The following is a 17,663-nucleotide window of genomic DNA, read 5'->3' as shown; positions in this document are numbered from 1 at the left end:
TTTTTGAGTTCCAGGTATATTTTAGATATGAGACCCTTGTCTGTTGTATGGCTAGTGAAGATCTTCTCCCAATCAGTGGGCTTTCTATTGATCTTGCTAGCTATGTCCTTTTCCATGCAGAAGCTCTGCAACTTCATGCAATCCCATTTGTCCAACTTTGATTTGATTTGTTGTGTTTCTGGGTCTCTATTAAGAAAATTTCAGCCTGTGCCAAGGAGACCTAGGGTCTCAATACTATAATTTATACATTCTCCAAAGTTAGCTGATTCTGAGCTTTTCCTTATTTATACACTTCTACAAGCTCAGCATCCATATAGCCAAATATCCAACATGATAATCCATAATCCAGATATACAAAACCCAAAATGCTCCAAAATCTGAAACTCTGAGTGGCAACAAGTGATGATGTCAAAATTGGAGAATTGTATATCTGACTTCAGCTGACAGGTTGCTGTCAAAATTCAGGTACATTAAAGTATTAAATAAAGCTACCTTATGTGTATAAGGTGAATATGAAATGAAGATTTTGTGTTTCAACTTAAGTCCTGTCTTCCAGATATCTTATGTATATACAAATATTCCAAAATTCATGGGGAAATCCAAAGTCTGAAACCCTTATTGTCCCAAGCATTTCAAATAAAGGATACTTAACCTATATTGATAGTGTATCTGTCTCCTGGTATATATGTCCAAGTGTTCTTCTTGGGTGTATTCTTAGGAGGGAAAGTTCTTGGGTTGCTGAGTATGAGTTAATTTTACAAGATAATTCCAGTCCCTTTCCCTGTAGTAGCTGCACTAATTAATACACTCACTAGCAAAGATTGAGAGGTATTGTTTATCTATACCATTTCCAACAGCTAGTATTTATTGTTACATGATTTAATTCTTGACTTAATTCATCAGGTCTTGATTTGTATTTCCCTGTTCACTAATGAAACTGAGCATCTCAGCACATGTTCATTAGCTGAATGTGTGTTCTCTTTTGTGAAATGCATCTTTCTGTGTGCCCATTTTATATTACTTTGTATGTGTCCTCTTTGTATTGACTGGTAAATCATCTAAATTTCATTACATTATTCCTTTGTTGGTTATTTGTGTTACAAAAGCTTTCTCCAAGTTTATCACCTATTTACTTTTCCTAATGTGGTGTTTTTTAAACAGAAGATTTTAATATTATTATAGTCAAGTTAGTCCATCATGTCTTGTGTTAATACCTGTGATACCTTGTTTATTATTAGTACTTCTGATACTGTTTATTAATTCCTTTACTACACATCCCAAGAGAGATTCATCTGCATTTTCAATTAAAAATGTCAAATATTTGCTTTTTTATTATAACTCTGATTCTTCTAGAGTTGATTTTTTTGTCTATGGTAAGACAAATTCAATTTCATTTTTTCCATGTGGATAACTGTTTAGTTCAACTTCAGTTACTAAATAGTCCTGTCCCTTTGATCTTCCATTTGAGTGCTGTCATAAAAGTTACACAGATATGTTTCTGTATCTATCCTATTGGCCAGTCTGCTTATTACAGAACCATTACCACCAATGTGTACAAGAGTTGCTTCTCCTCATGCGCCTCACCCATGCATCCTCACTGTATACCATTGCCAGATAACTCTTCCTAGAGTTCTGTCTGTCCTGGCACCAACCCACTAATTCAAAGAGTTGACCTGTGAGAGAAACCCAGCACTGCTCTAATGTCGATCCTATTTTCATTTAGCTCCTGATTCTTTGTATATCTTTTTTATTGTAAAGATACTATACAGAGGGGTTACAGTTACATGAGCAAGGTCATGAGTTCATTTCCTATCATAGCTCCTGATTCTTGATACATTTTCTGAGACTCTGCTTTTGCTCCTTAGCCATGACCTATGTTTATGCCCCCACAAGACCTTTGACACAAATGTATCCCTATGACTCTTCTAGTGTCATATTATTTCAAGTGGGATATTCCATTAAAGTAAGAGAATCTAGCTACCAGGTCTAGCCCACAGGTGCCATCCAAGTCTACTGACATTACCCTCCAAGGACAAAAGAGAGAATTCACATAAGCCCAGCTGTGATGGTTGGACTTCAGTGCCTTTCAGCAGTAACTCACTAGGAGTAAAACATAAAGTCTTAGTAAAGGTCCAAAGCAAAACAACTCTCTGATGCTTTTTCAAGTTAATTTCTTACCTCTCCCTACATGGTTTATTTAGCGACCTTTAGCGATTTTCTGAGTTTATATGCCCCTTTGTGAAGTTATCTCTACGTAGAATTCCCTTTCTTCTTATCTTAGCTCCAACACTAACCATTTTTATTCACTTAAGCAGTTTTTCTAATATGAGAGAAAATCAGTGGAAAATCAGTACTACTGTTCTATGTGTATATTCTTATAGATTTACTCTTCTCTGCCTGTATTTGTTTTAAATTAAACCTTTATTAGGTGTGGGAAGAAACTAGACCAGACTGATCCTATGTCCTCCATAGTATACAGTGGTTGTTCAATAAATATTTGTTGGATTTTTGAGTACTTATTAATAATTGAATACAGAATAAATCTCCAATTGTTGTGATGCATGAATTTCTTCCTAATACAATTTTTATAGAAAGACTAATTAAACAAGGATGTAACATATTCTTATGTATATATACATATATGAGCTAATTCAGAAATTAAGAGTAACTATAGTAATATAAATGTAGGAATCAACATATTTAGGATGAAAATGTACAGAAGGGGAAAAAAATAACAGCCAATAATTAGTCACCAGAAAAATTTCCCCCTCAAGCCTAGAGGTCAAAAGCTAATGACCACATTGGATACCAATTTGTAAATTAATGAGTAAGGGCCCTGTTCATGCACAAGGAAAGAGTGTTCTGAAATTCAGCTCTTCACATTGATTACAAGTGCCTTTGCAGAGTTTGACTGTAACTTGTAGCAAATTATTCAAAGGACAGGACTGTGTTTTATCTTTCTTTGTTCCCTGGTAGCACCTTTTAATTAACATTGTTAAGGCCATTATAGAAATTTAAATGACTTATTTAAAATAAGCCACCTGTGAGCCCATGCCTGCAATTCTAGTTATGGGGGCAGGGAGTAGGAGGATCATTGTCCAAGGTTGGACCCAGGCAAAAAATTATAAGAAAAATTATAAAACTAAGGCAAAAAAGGACTGAAGGTAAGACTCCAGTGGTAAAGTGCTAGTGAACATGAAGCACTGAGTTCAAACCTTAATAACATTAAAAAAGTGATTTAAAAAAAAGATAAGCCATCTTGTCTGGTGACTCAGGAGGCTGAGATTGAGGATCACAGTTCAAAGCCATCCTAGGCAGGAAAGTCTGTGAGACTCTTATCTCCAATTAACCACCAGATAACCAGAAGTGGAGCTGTGTCTCAAAGTGGTAAGGCACTAGTTTTGAGCAAAAGAGCTCAGTGACAGAGCCTAGTCCCTGAGTTCAAGGCCCATGGTTGCCCAAAACAAAAAAAGAAAGAACAAGATAAGCCATCTTGAAAGACCCCATAACAATCATTTCTTTCATTTCAAAGAGCATATAATTAATTGTTCATAATAGTATGAAGATAAAAGTAAAATTATTTAACCTGGGATTTAAGCTCCCTCATGATTGTATTTTCTCTTCCCGTCTCATTTCCTATTCCTTTCCTTCTAGCATCTTATCTTCTCATCAAATTAACCTTCCTTATTTCCCATCCGCTTGTTTTTGTACCGATGTTATTTGGTAATTTTTATATGATCTATCTCTTTACATTATACTTCGTACAAAGCTTGTTTTCCTTATTAGATTGTAAGTTGTTTATAACAGTGATCGTGTCTTATAAAGTATATTTAACTACATTTTATTACCTAACACAGGGTCTGGCACGTGGGAGACAAATAAAATGTATTGAAGGAATTACTGAATGAATAAATGATACTAATAAAACTTTAAAATGACAATTGTCTTTTAACAAGACATAAAAAAAGTAACTTTCTTAACTTAAAACAGCATTTTAAAAATATATGTAAGTGAATAAAATAAATTCTTCAGAAATCTGTTTTTAAAAATGTAAATTCTTGGTGTTACCTGTCAGTAGGGGACATGAAGAATACGAGGGGCCTCTGCAATCATCTAATAGGAAGCAATCATCTTCTGAACCATTGTTCATAGTAAAGTGGAAAGAAGAAAAAAGATCACAAGACAATAAAAGGTGCATTCCTGGCAAGAGAAGTCTTCACCAGTCTTTTCCTTTGCAAAAAAGTCATTTTCTTGACCATTTTTTCCTTACATCTAACATTTGGCTTTTGAAATCAGTATGTGTTTATTTGAAATTCCATTCACTTACATGTGTGCAGAAATAATTATATTTCTCAAAATACTTTTCAGATATGTATCATGTTTCAAAATGCATAATACATAGGCTAAGCTATAGACACTTTTGTCCAATAAATCTCTTTGAAAAAAAGTTACTCGGTGTTAGATACTGCAAAGATCAGCTCTGGTTATAAAGCAGTGAGGCACTGAGAGAACCATCATGCTTCCTTTAGATTATTTCAAACAGAGGACATGAATTACAGGAAGTAAGACTTCAAGTGGTTAAGACGAAAAGAGTTTTGCCTTTCAGAAGTTTGTCAAATGCCAGTTTTCTAAATTTCATCACTGAACTCCTTAGGATAGTCCAATATAGCACACAATATCTGTCGCTTTTCTATCCATTTGGCAAAGACTTCATAGAGACAAATGTTACAGAGGATCAGAAATGGAGACTTCTGGAGAAATGACCAAAGCCAGAAATAAAGTTGTACTAATTAGAAAACAAATAATTAAATGGCCAAATCCGAATGTTGTGTGATACTCAAAAGCGATAAATTTCTAAAGCACACCATCTGTTTTACAATGTTTTATTTTCCTGAACTACAAATCTACTCAGTACATTTCTGCAGTCATCTAGCTGCTAACTCATTTGCACGATTACTTTAGGCCAGAAATAATTACTGCACAGAATCCTATAAGAGAGTAACATATTCACAGAGGGCAGATAGAATGCATTCTTGGGTAAAGAGTATTTTTTTTTAGCCCTTAAAGAAAGAAAATTGTTATTCAAAGAAGTGATTTAAAATTGCCAAAGGAAAATTACAGAATTTACAAAAATGAGATCATTTCATATTTAAGGCATCTAAACTTATCTGGGATTCTACTAAATATTGTGGTATTTCCAAGCATGTCACTGGGGCCTCTTTTCCTCTCTACCTACATTTTCTTCCTATGTTTCCTTCCTAATTAATATCTTCAACACAATGGTTTGACATGGTATCTATGTGTCCAAGATTATCCAATTTATATTTCCAGATCAGAATTCTCCTGTTCCAGACTCATATGTTCAGTTAATTTCTGATATTTCTCCTTCCATGTTACAGTTATTTCAAACTTACCATAGCTAATATAGTTTCTTGATTCATCAAACATACCCAAGGGGAGGAAGAGCTAATCCAAAATGGCACCATGGTCCAATCAATTGTTAGAGAAAAATCTAGATTTCATTCTTGATTTTTCCTTTATTATTATTACTCTCCTAATCAATCACCAAATTCTATCATTTACACTTCCTTTTCTTGGAAGGAGTGGGTCCAGCATGCTAGGCAAGCACTCTACACCATGGAGCTATATCCACAAACCTGACATTTACACTTCTAGAATACATAGCTCCCATGTTTCTCTTCATCTCTATTGTTTATTGTTACCACTTGATACAAGCCACTATCATCATCTAGTAATAAAACTTCCTCAATATCTAATTCCCTATTTGCCCACACAGAGTGCAATTTAAGAATATAATTGAATGTTATATTTATCTCAAATGCAGTTGTATCATTCATACCTAGTTCTTAATACAGTGCCTGGCAAATAATGCATCTTCAAACGTCTTCATTGATTAATATTGCTTAGTAATACTTCTATGTATCTATGGTAGTCTACACTTTTATCTATCTATCTACAGGCCTATTCATTCACTGAATCCTTCATTCAAAATGAATCATTCACTTATTCATTGAGAATTGTAATACCTAAGGTTAAACTGCGTATTTCACAATATCTGTTTAGTTTTCTTTTTGATGCCAGTCTTAGGGCTTGAATTTAGGGTCTAGGCACTGTCCCTGAGCTTCTTTGCTTAAGACTAGTGCTCTAGCACTTGAGCCATAGATCCAATTCAACTTTTCTGGTGCTTAAACAGAGATAAGCGTACGGAGTTTCCTGCCCAGGCTGACTTCAAACTGCAATCCTCAGGTCTCAGCTTCCTAAGTACCTAAGATTATAGGTGTGAGCCACCAGCATTTGGCTTCACAATATCATTTTAATCTCAGCCTCCTGTGTAGCTAGGATTACAGGTGTGAGCCACCAGTGCTCAGCACACAATATCTTAAAGATGATTTTAAAAAATACAAACTACTTCCTGCTCACCTGGAGTGGGCACAGGTAAGCATGACATCTCTATGAGGTACAAACCCTGCTTTGTCATGCTCAGTTTGTGGGTTCCACTTCATTGTCTAAGATGATTATCAAATACTAGCCATCAATTTACATTCTAGTCAGCAGAAATGTACTCCCTCATTTATGAGTCAACTGCACATCTCTTTAACTATCTATGATAACTAACAAAGAAGACTGGATAATAAAGATTTTTAAGTGGATAGCAATTTCTCCACCTAAAAGCCAGGATGATCCTTAATACCATAGAGGAAGAAGAAAATGAATGAGAGGTAAGCAGTAGCTTCTTCCTAAGTTGCTGCTGACCAGGTAATGCTCTAGGAGTAGGGATACAGAGGGCAGGAAGACACAAGGTCTAGGCTCACCATATTTAATCTAATAATGGAATGAAATACATAAATGACTATTTAAGGTTTTAAACAAAGCAGCAGCAACTGATTAGAGGTATTAGCTTTTCTAAGTCCCCAAAGACTCCCTGCATCCAAAGAGTCGAAAGTGTTGTAAATGATTCTAGAGCTTTGCATCACTGAACTGAACAGACTGCTTCAAGATGCCATAGCTTTAATAATAGGCATCTCTCAGCTCTGATCTGGACATGATACCTTCATGGCAAAGAACAAAGCAAAGTTCATTTAAACTTCTATAAATATAGGCGAGCAACTGTGATAACAGTTGTTACTACTTGGAAATGCCCATTTCAGAAATGTCAAGACAAATAATCTTTTTTAACTTGTCAGAAGATGAAACTAATTGACTGCTTCAAGAAGACTATATATACAAAACTACTAGACTAGACCAAATTAAATAAGCAATGTCAGAAAAAAAAGGATTGCTGTAAACTTACTGTTAACCACTGGCTATCTAGTAGTTCCTTAGCTGTGATTCTGTGAGCAGGATCTATTTTCAGAAGTTGTCTCAAAACACTTTTAGCTGCAAATAAGGAGGAAAAAAACCTGAAAATCTTATTTCTTTTTAACTATAATTAATGTCAGACAGACATTTCTACGGATGGTGGCATATACCTCTAGTCCCAACTACTTTGGAGGCTAAGGCAGGAGCATAGCTTGAGTCTGTATATTTGAGACCAGCCAGGAGATTATGGTGAAACTCCATCTCCAAAAAATTAAAAAGTCATTTGTTTTTCAATTTATATAGGTTTAGGCCTATATTTGTAAACTATTATCAGTACATATGCCTAAAGTTTAAAGCCTAAAGTAAAGCTTTATTGCATGCATTACATAGTTCAATAGTATAGTAAAAATTAGTTATAGAAGGATTTCCCCCTTAATTTTTATTCTGTATTTTGTTTTGTGGAGGTTTAAGCTTTGCAGTCACAGTAAAAGTATCACTACTGCCACAAGCAAATGTTGTTTCTTCCTGAAATAAATTTTATGTCTAACCAAAGATTTAAAGCATTGTTACTAGACAATTGTCTTATGTTTATTTTAGTAAATAAAGCAAATCTACACTTACCACAGTCACTTATGGAATCCCAGACTGGATCTTCAAAATGTAGCTCTCCTTTTCTTATTAATTCAAAGAGTTTCTCTTCTGAATTTGCCAAAAAGGGTGGTTCTCCACATAACCTAAACAAAAGCAATTGTTTTGTTTAAATGTCTTCAAACCGAATCTGTTGAAAATTAAGTTTCTGTGGGATTTGCAAGTAGTGGTGTTTCATATTTAAGTAATGGATGAGAAAAGAAGAATATCCTTCTGGATGTAAGAATGGAAGCAATATTGGCGAGGATCTGAGGGAAAAGGAACCCTATTGTATTGGTGGAAATGTAAACTAGTACAACCACTGTGGAAGGAAGTTTGGAGATTCTTCAAAAAGTAAACATAGAACTTCCCTATGATACAGCCGTACCACTCTTGAGCATTACCCTAGAATATTACAAACCAGGATACCATAAAGACACTTGCACATCCATTTTCATTGCTGCACTATTCACAATTAGCTAAATTATGGAAAGAGCCCAGATGCCCTACAATAGATGAGGGGATCCAAAAATATGGTATATATACACAATGGAATTTTAGTCATTCATCAGAAAGAGTATGTCATTTTCAGGGAAATGCATAGACCTAGAACAAATTATGTTACGTGAGATAAGCTGTAAGCCAAGCACAGAGAAACAAAGGGTGCATGTTTTCTCTCATATGTGGACATTAGATCTAAAATACAACTGGACATGATAACTTATGCAGGTGTCTGGGCATTCATACACAAATGGTGAAACTAAAGGAGTATACTCTTAGGGGAAGAACCCAAAAGCATAATACCTTTGAACATTTAAAATACTATTTATCAAAATAAACCCCAGGAAATAGAAACATGGGCTTGTTGGTTGTTGGTAGTGATGTCATTTGTTTTTTCTTTTTGTTTGTCTTTTGGTGAGGGTGAGGGTGGCACAGAAATGGAGGGAGGAAGGGTAAACAAATGCAGTCGTGATACTCAGTAGGCACTGAGTGGAAAATGAACTATCCAACTGTGGACAGGGATAGAAGGGGGAAATTTGGGGAAAGTGACAGGGGAGGTGACATTGTCCAAAAAGAAATGTACTCATTACCTGACTTGTGAAATGGTAACCCCTCTGTAAAACACCTTCATAATAACAATAAAAATTATATTTAAAAAAGAATGGAAGCAATAGGCTATCCAAGATGATGCTAGACCCTATCCTATTGACAGAAATGACAGAGAAAGTACAAATGTATACATTCGTGTGCACAATGACTCAAAGTCATTTAAGGGAGACAGTAAGCAAACATTGGATTAAAATACAGGAAAGTGTGAGTATAAGAGCATTATAACAAAAAAAAAGAACATTATAATAGTGGCACCTAACAGGAAACAGACTTTGATGTAAGGTTAAAAGAATGCTTAAGATACGTAATGCATGATCGAAGTGGGGAACTAAGGGAAAGTAAAGGAAGGGGTGATATTGTCCATAAAAAGACATTTACTCATTATCTGACTTACAACAATACCTCAATAATAACAATAGAATTATTTTTTGTCAGTCCTGGGGCTTGAACTCAGGGTCTCAGTGCTGTCCCTGAGCTCTTTTGCTCAATGATAGCACTCTACCATTTTGAACCACAGTACCACTTTGGTTTTATGGTGATTACTTGGAGATAAGAGTCTCACAAGGACTTTTCAGCCTGGGTTGGCTTTGAATCACAATCCTAAAATCTCAGCCTCCTGAGAAGGTAGGATTACAGGTGTGAGCCAGGGGTGCCCAGGTTAGATTTAACACACACACACACACACACACACACCCTTTTCTCTGAATAAAAAGATACATAATACCAATTGGACTAATGAAAATGTTACCAGAGTGCACTGAGAGTTATCAAAAGTTGATAAAATACTAAACAAATGTTAGTAATAAAGAGAAGGCAAGACTAACCCTATAGGCTCTGAGCTAACCCCCCAAAGCCAGGAAAATAGCTACAGCTCCTTAACTATGATGGACAAAATAAAGATGGTCTGGATGGAAAAAATTAGACGATGACTGACCTTTTGGTGTAAATGAGTATAAGCTAGCCAGGCACTGGTGGCTCACGCCTGTAATCCTAGCTACTCAGGAAGCTGAGATCTGAGGATAATGGTTCAAAGACAGCCCAAGCAGGAAAGTCCATGAGACCCTTATCTCCAATTAACTGCCAGAAAACTGGAAGTGGTACTGTAGATCAAGTGGTAGAGTGCTAGCCAAGAACTCAAGGACAGAGCCCAGGCCCAGAGTTCAAGCCTCATGACAACAAAAAGGGGGGGGGGGAATGGGGGTTATAAGATAAGCATACATAACAATCATTATCAATAAAACTTTGAACAGTATGTATTAAGTGAACATTAAGTGAACAATACAGGGACTCTATATGCATTTTAGCATCTTTTAATAGAGCATGGCAAGTCTATGAAACTATTGATTCAAGAGTTACAAGAATATGCTGAAAAGTTGAGCTCAGTTCTTCAGAGTACATTCTCAACAAGTGTTAGCCACCATCTGTGCCCAATGTCAACCAGACAAAAGTTAGAGATAAACTCATTGAAAGAAAAATACTATATGTATTTTCTTCAACTCCCAGGATGTGTGTGTGTGTGTGTGTGTGTGTGTGTGTGTGTATCCATTTATGTATCTATCTACCTACCTACCATCTATCTGTCTGTCTGTCTACATTATCATGTAGTACTGAATTTTAAACTCAGAGCTTCATGATTGTTACACAGGTATTTTACTGCTGAGTCCTTTTTGTTGCACTGATTATTTTGACATGGGGTCTCAGTGCTTGGTGCATGCCTGGACCACTATCTGCTTATTTTAGGCTTCCTGTGATGGCTGGGATGACAGCCATGGGCCACTATGTGCAGCTTCTTTCCATTGAGATGGAAGCTTGCAGACTCTGCTCTCCAGATTGAGCTGCAACTATAATTCTCCATCTCAGCCTCCTACATTGCTTTGGATGATAGGAGCACGCCACTGCATCCAACTATGCATTGAGAAGGGGTCTTGTGAACCTTTCTGTCCAGGATGACCTTGAACTGTGTTCCTCCCAGTTTCATTCTCCCATGTAGCTAGGGTTATAAGTATGATCCATTAATGCCGCCCAGCCTCTACTTTATTATTAAAAGAATGAAATGGCATGGTTCCATTATACTTTCAAGTTATTGATTATTCATAGTATAATTATCTCCAGGTCTTTTAGTAGTTTCATTTTGTTTAGTTATATTTTCCAAGTTCTTTAAATATCTACCTTATGGACATTTTTCTCAGTCAAAATTTGATAAACATTTGTCATGATGATGATGATGAATGAACTCATTTTCAACCTAGCAGTTTATCAAACTAGGTGAACAAGATAGCCAATCATGTCCCCAAAAGGATCTTGTTAGATCTTAATTTACTGAACTGTGTACAAATTCTTATTTTAATACTTTTTATTTCTCTAGCTCATTCTGACCTTCCTTTCTTTCATCTTATTCATCATGATATTGCTTAGTCTAAAAATGCAATTTAGAAAGCCATAGGAAACAAAAAAGCCAGAAAAATGGCCCTATGGACAATTACTATCTATTATAAGGAGGACAGGCCAGCAAGGGCCCAGTTCATTGAGCCTGTTATCAACCAGTGATATGCAACACACCAATTCCTTAGCTTCCTCTGCAATGTAACTATAGCTTAAGGGCTGCATTATAAAACTTCCACTTTTTTCTGCTCTTTGCAATTTTATTTACACAAAACGTATCTAATGGTTGGTCAATCAGCAGCATACAGAATTTTATGACAGCAATTTTCTCACACATATAGAAAAAGGAATCTAAGACATGAAAAATGCCTCTTAAAGTCTTGCTATTATTTTCTCTTGCTCTCACACAGGAATCAAAACAGCAGAACATTGCAATCATAAAGAATATTTATTTATGCTAATTTCACCTTCAGAAAGGATGCTACCATTGTCCAATTAAGTAGAAATGAATCTAAGTTAACTGATAAACAAGAAAATAGCCCTCCTGGAGAAGGTAATATGTTTGTGTTCTTGGTGAAAGAAATTAACTGTAACACCACTGGGTACAGACAGATTAAGGAAACGGTACTGATTAGCTAAGTACAACTCTACTGTAAAGAAAAAAAAGATACCATCATGAGAACATGCAATCACATTCTGGAGCAGAAAAATGAAGATTAAAAAAAGAAAGAAAAAAATTAAGATATGTGATAACCTACATGGATGTATATTAATTTGATCACACATATTATATTTGACTTTCCTTGTGTAGAAAGTCTCAGGAGTATAAAAGAGTGGCTTAAAAACAGTTACATTTTAATTAGAGATTAAAGCTCAAAATTTTTGCACTAGGATTCTAATAAGCACAAGACAATGATCAAAACTTTGTGAATACATTTGTGCTTTATGTTATCTAAGCAATGATGTGTGTTGAGTTGCTGAATTACAGCTACAATCATATTATCCAATTTCTACTGTCTGTGTATTGCATTTCACAGAACTGTGAAAATATAGCTACTATGATATCAATATTCAGAAATGATCTGGAAGAGGTAGTACATAGTGAGATCTTCAGTAGGACTATAAAACTAATGTTGCACCAACATAAAAATGCTCATATTTATCAAGAAGCAGAACAATGGTCACTAACTTTTCAGAACACCTCTTAGACAATTCACTTAATTCAATTTAACAAATATAATTGAGTACTGATCATGTGCTTACTATTGTATTAGATACAAGTGATGCAAAGATGAATAATCTAAGACCTCTGTCTTCCATAGAATTTGGGGAAAGAAAAACAGATACAAGATATAGAATACTACAATTTAATCTAGTTTTTAAAATATTATTGTTTACACATCAAAATGAGCAATGAATTCTATCAAAGTTTCAACATACAAACCTTCTTAGTTAAATATTCCTGTTTTATTATTTTTATTTCAGTATTACTGTTTTGAATGTATTCCTGTATGATACCTTAAATTTTCTGTGGAATGTTAGAAGTCAAATACAAAGAAAATATTGCTGGAGTTGGAGTGAGGGAAATAGAAGGTTTTAATTTGGGGACTAGGCCCATTTGTGAAAAAAAGTCTGCAGATAAGACAACATGTATTTGTAGAAGGCATGCAAATGCAGAATTAAGTGGCCTAGAATAGGGTAGGTATGTGCAGCCCAAGACTGGAAAGGTATGCTAGAGTCAGGTCATAGTCAAATTGCTATGCCATGCATATGAGGATTCGCTGATATTTTCCTGTAGTAAGGAGTAATTATCAGAGTTGTTTTTTTTTTAAATCAGGATAGCATTGTCAGATTTGTGATTTAGAAAGACAATGCTGACAGCATTATGAAGGATGAACTGGAGAGGGTGGCTAGAGGCAGGGAGAGCAATCAGAAAGACCCTATAATTTCCTAGGAAAGAGATTATAAAGAGATATTATATTGGTGAAGAAAAATCAAAGAACAAGTAAAACTATGTCAAAAGAAAAGTTCCTGTGACTCAAACTTTCAATGAGTGAAAAGGAACAAAAAGTGAAAAAATAGAGAACCAGGATCACTGACTAGTGCCTAACATACCCTAGATCCTGAAAAACTCCCATCTAGTGCTTCCCACTCCTGTCCTTTAAAAAAATTATTGAAAAGGTTATGTATAGAGGGGTTAAAGTTACATAAGTAAGGTAATGAACACATTTCTTTTGAATAGTGTTATCCCCTTCCTCATTTTCTCCCACTTCCTGCCTCCCTACAACCCTCCCCCCAAAGTTGTAAAGGTCATTTCCAACATAATTTCTAGTGAGTATTACTGTTGCATTGGTTTTCCCTTTGTACCTTTGCTGTGATTCCATCTTCCCTTCCCCAAATCAGATAAACATATGTACAAGACAACGGGTACAGAAATCAAAAACAGTAACAACTGGGAATAAGCCAAAAGGAAGTAAAACGAAACAACTGACTCTGGAAAGCAGTATGGAGGTTCCTCAAAAGACTAAACATAGAGCTCCCCTATGACCCAGCAATCCCACTCCTGGGCATTTACCCAAATGACCACAAACAAGGACACACCAAAGCTACCAGCACAATCATGCTCATTGCAGTATTATTTACCATAGCTAAGATATGGAATCAACTCAGATGCCCTTCAGTAGACGAATGGATCAAGAAAATATGGTATATATACACAATGGAATTCTATGCTTCCATCAGAAAGAATGACATTGCCTCATTCAAAAGGAAATGGAAAGAATAGGAAAAATTATATTGAGTAAGACAGACTCAAAGAAACATAAGCTGCATGGTTTCCCGGATGTTCTTAGCAGAGAATCACAATGCTCAATAGCAATGTGGACATAACTTTATAAAATGATGCTTTTCAAAATGAACTCCAAGAAATGGAAGCAAGAGGGATTTTTTTTAATTGTACATTCCCTGTCTTTATGGGGGCTCTGGGGCCAGATGGCAGTGCCTTCATGCTGTTTATAGGCTAAAAGTGGATCTCATGAAAAAATACAAAGAAGCTTTTGGTTTGAAGCAAGGAATGAAGAAGGTGTTAAGGACAAATTTTCACTTTGTTCAGCTCACATAGTAAATTGTTACATTTATAGATCAATGAAAAGCAAAGCTGAAAGTTATAAATTTACAGTATTAAAACAAATACCTAAGGGATGAGCCTGACAACAAATAAGATGCCCTTCAGAATGACTTCCCAATTGGTTTTTAGATCATTTAAAAAATATATTGCCAAGTTTTTATTTAAAATCTATATCATCCTACTATTAGAGACTATCCATTTCTTCTATACTGTACATTCAGTAGGCTACTTACAAGAGGTACATTATGACACCTATGCTCCAAATGTCACACTGCTGGCTATAGTCATGGGCATTGATAACTTCTGGTGCTGCCAAATAAGCAGAAATAAAATAATATTAATAATACAATAAATGACTTGTAAATGCTTAAACACAAAGCATAGAAAATGTGCTGATGTGTTGTAATTTATTCCCCCATAGGGAAAAATATTAACCAACAGCAGATGTTAAATGAATAATGTACGGGCCTTACCGATTGATGTCACTGTATTCTCACTCTTATCATTTAGCGTATAGCGGAACGATGGCATAAACTGTGTAACTAAATGTAGTACTCTGTGAAATTGCTTAGAAATGTTTTGAACAAACTATGTAGTTATATTAGAAAAACTTTCCCCAAAATAGAAGATATGCCTAAGTAGATGTAACTTAAAGCAAGACCAATATGTAGAAATCTGAATTTGTAGAAGAACTAAAATGGTTATAAATCATTTTAGTAAAAGAATAATGACAATAAAAGCATAGCACTTCTGTGACAGAATATGAATTATTTTCTACATTTTAAGTAAAAAACTACAATAGAGAGAAAGAGAGAGCTATAAGACTGAATTTTTAAAAAGCCAATTAGTCACAAACTAGAACTAGGTTCCAGGTATTTGTGACTCCCCAAATCTGCGCTTTGTTTTAACACAGGCCTTTACAGTAGTGTGTCTTCAAACAACCTTCTCAGTATAGCACTGCTCTTTTAACCTTGAGGTAAAACCTTTTTTAAAGATTTGATTTTTCTTTGAGCAATGGTTGGGTTTTTTTTTAAAGTCACATGGGGATATGTCTATTTCACCTCTACACATAAAAACAAGATATCTTTCTTTAAAGAAAGAGGAAACAATTATAAACAAAAATGAGATATAGTATGTTATTTTCACAATAAAAAATAAATAAAAATATTCAGCCAAAAAAGATATATGTATAAATTTCAATACAACCTTAAAATTTATGAAGTATTTTACACAAATTGATACCAGGATAAAAGGTGTTAAGAATCCTGTGAGATGGTTTGCTGCCCTTTGACGCTTCTCGGTATGAAGAAACTGAGGTTGAGAAATATTCAATTACTTACCTAAAGTGATACCGCTATAGTGCCTTCCACAGAACAGATACATAGTTTAATTTAGAAAAGTTTCAATCTCCCTCTCCACTTACACACAAAAACACACATACATGTATATACCTTTTATAAGAACTATTAAATGCAAATAGGATTTCATTTTCTTTTATTCTTCAGTTTATTGTTTAAAAATTAAAAATAACAAAAGGAATAAGAACCAAACAGAAGTATGAAGGAAGACTAAAGTATAAACTGAGTGATTTGTCAAAAAGTGATTAAAAATTTACTAATTAACAGTTTCCTTTAAGAAACTTTTGTCTTTGTATGCTTTAACTCTATTTAAATATTGAATCATTAAAGTGTAAGTTGCTCTGTGGTGCATGTCTATAGCAAGGGCAAATTCAGTGATTAGATTCAATGAAGGCTTGCCATATTGATGCATTGCACAGCGGGGGCGAGGAATTCCTGGTCCTCACTTTTTCAGAGTCTTCTTAATTATCAGGGGCATTTCTACTTGCACTGTCATCCCAGCCCTCAGGGAGGCAGAAGCCTGAGTAACTGTGCCAGGGAGCCATTTAGGAAGTCAGCAAAGCTCCACCAGCCATCTGTCTTCTCTCTGTTCTCTCACTTGTTATCAGTGTAGACAACTAATAAGCAGGCATAAAACTCAGGGTGCTTGGATATATTTTCCCCATGTAACTACAGACCAGATGTCTTTTGCCAACAAGAGGATATGAACAGAATCTAAAGTAGTCTTTTCTCAAATAAGGTAAAACAATTTAAAAACTTTATGCATCAAGTAGGCAAAAAAGCAATGAACTAAGTATACTCTTCAGCAATAAAAAGGAATAAACTACTAGCATGGTCTTGAAATCATTATATAGAACAGAAAAAGAAGATAAGCATAAAAGAATATACTGGATGATTCCATTTATATAAACAAGCAAAACTGAGTGGTGATAGAAAGCATCAGCAGGTAGCAGGACCTGGATGAAAGGAACACAGAGGACTTTCTGAGCTGCTAGACTATGATGGTGATTACCTGATTGAATGAATTTGTCAAAGCTCACCGAACTTTACATTTAAAATGTGTCCCTTTTACTATAAATTACATTTCCATAAAATGATTTTAAACCTATTTAATGTACAAAATAAACAAAGCTACATCGTGTATGTGTGTAGCTTGAACTCAGGAGTTGGGTGCTGTTCCTGAGTTCTTCTGCTCAATGTTAGAACTCTACCAATTTGAGCCACACCTCCATTTCCAAACTTTTGGTGGTTATCTGGAGATAGAAGTCTCACAGAGTATCTACACAGGCTGACTTTGAACCTCTATCCTTAGATCTCAGCCTCCTGAGATCACACCCATGGTGTGCCTGGCATAAAGCTCTACCTTGGTAGATGACTTCAATAAATTTCAAGAATCAACAGAAGCAGCTAACAGACATAAATTAACAATATAGAAAGTCTGAATCACTCATGTAAAATTTCTGTGCTTAACAAACAAGCTATATATATATATAATTTTTGTTGGTCATGGGGCTTGAACTCTGGGCCTGGGCGCTGTCCCTCAGCTCTTCAGCTCAAGGCAAGCACTCTAATGCTTGAGCCACAGCACCACTTCTAGTTTTCTGGTGGTTAATTGGAGATAAGAGTCTCACAGACTTTTCTGCCCCGGCTGGCTTTGAACTGTGATCCTCAGATCTCAGCCTCCTGAGTAGCTAGGATTATAGGCAGGAGTCACTGGTGCCCAGCTTGTGTGTGTGTGT

The 17,663-nt window shown here is 35.4% G+C and overlaps 1 protein-coding gene across 2 annotated transcripts in view; it reads right to left on the bottom strand.

Annotated features, from left to right (window-relative positions):
- Stk33 (serine/threonine kinase 33) overlaps positions 1 to 17,663 on the bottom strand; it is a 69,165-nt gene that overhangs the window by 30,040 nt on the left and 21,462 nt on the right. For both annotated transcript variants that reach the window (XM_013028736.1, XM_013028737.1), the window contains exons 8-10: positions 14,800 to 14,875; positions 7,942 to 8,054; positions 7,313 to 7,398 (exon numbers count right to left, since the gene is read on the bottom strand). In XM_013028736.1, the coding sequence (XP_012884190.1) occupies positions 7,313 to 7,398; positions 7,942 to 8,054; positions 14,800 to 14,875 (275 nt within the window). The remainder of the gene's footprint in view (positions 1 to 7,312; positions 7,399 to 7,941; positions 8,055 to 14,799; positions 14,876 to 17,663) is intronic.

Source organism: Dipodomys ordii, unplaced genomic scaffold, assembly GCF_000151885.1.
Source record: "Dipodomys ordii isolate 6190 unplaced genomic scaffold, Dord_2.0 Scaffold113, whole genome shotgun sequence".
Lineage (NCBI taxonomy): Eukaryota > Metazoa > Chordata > Mammalia > Rodentia > Heteromyidae > Dipodomys > Dipodomys ordii.
The sequence above is the reverse complement of the archived record's forward strand: the minus strand, read 5'-3'. Positions and strand labels throughout refer to the sequence as shown.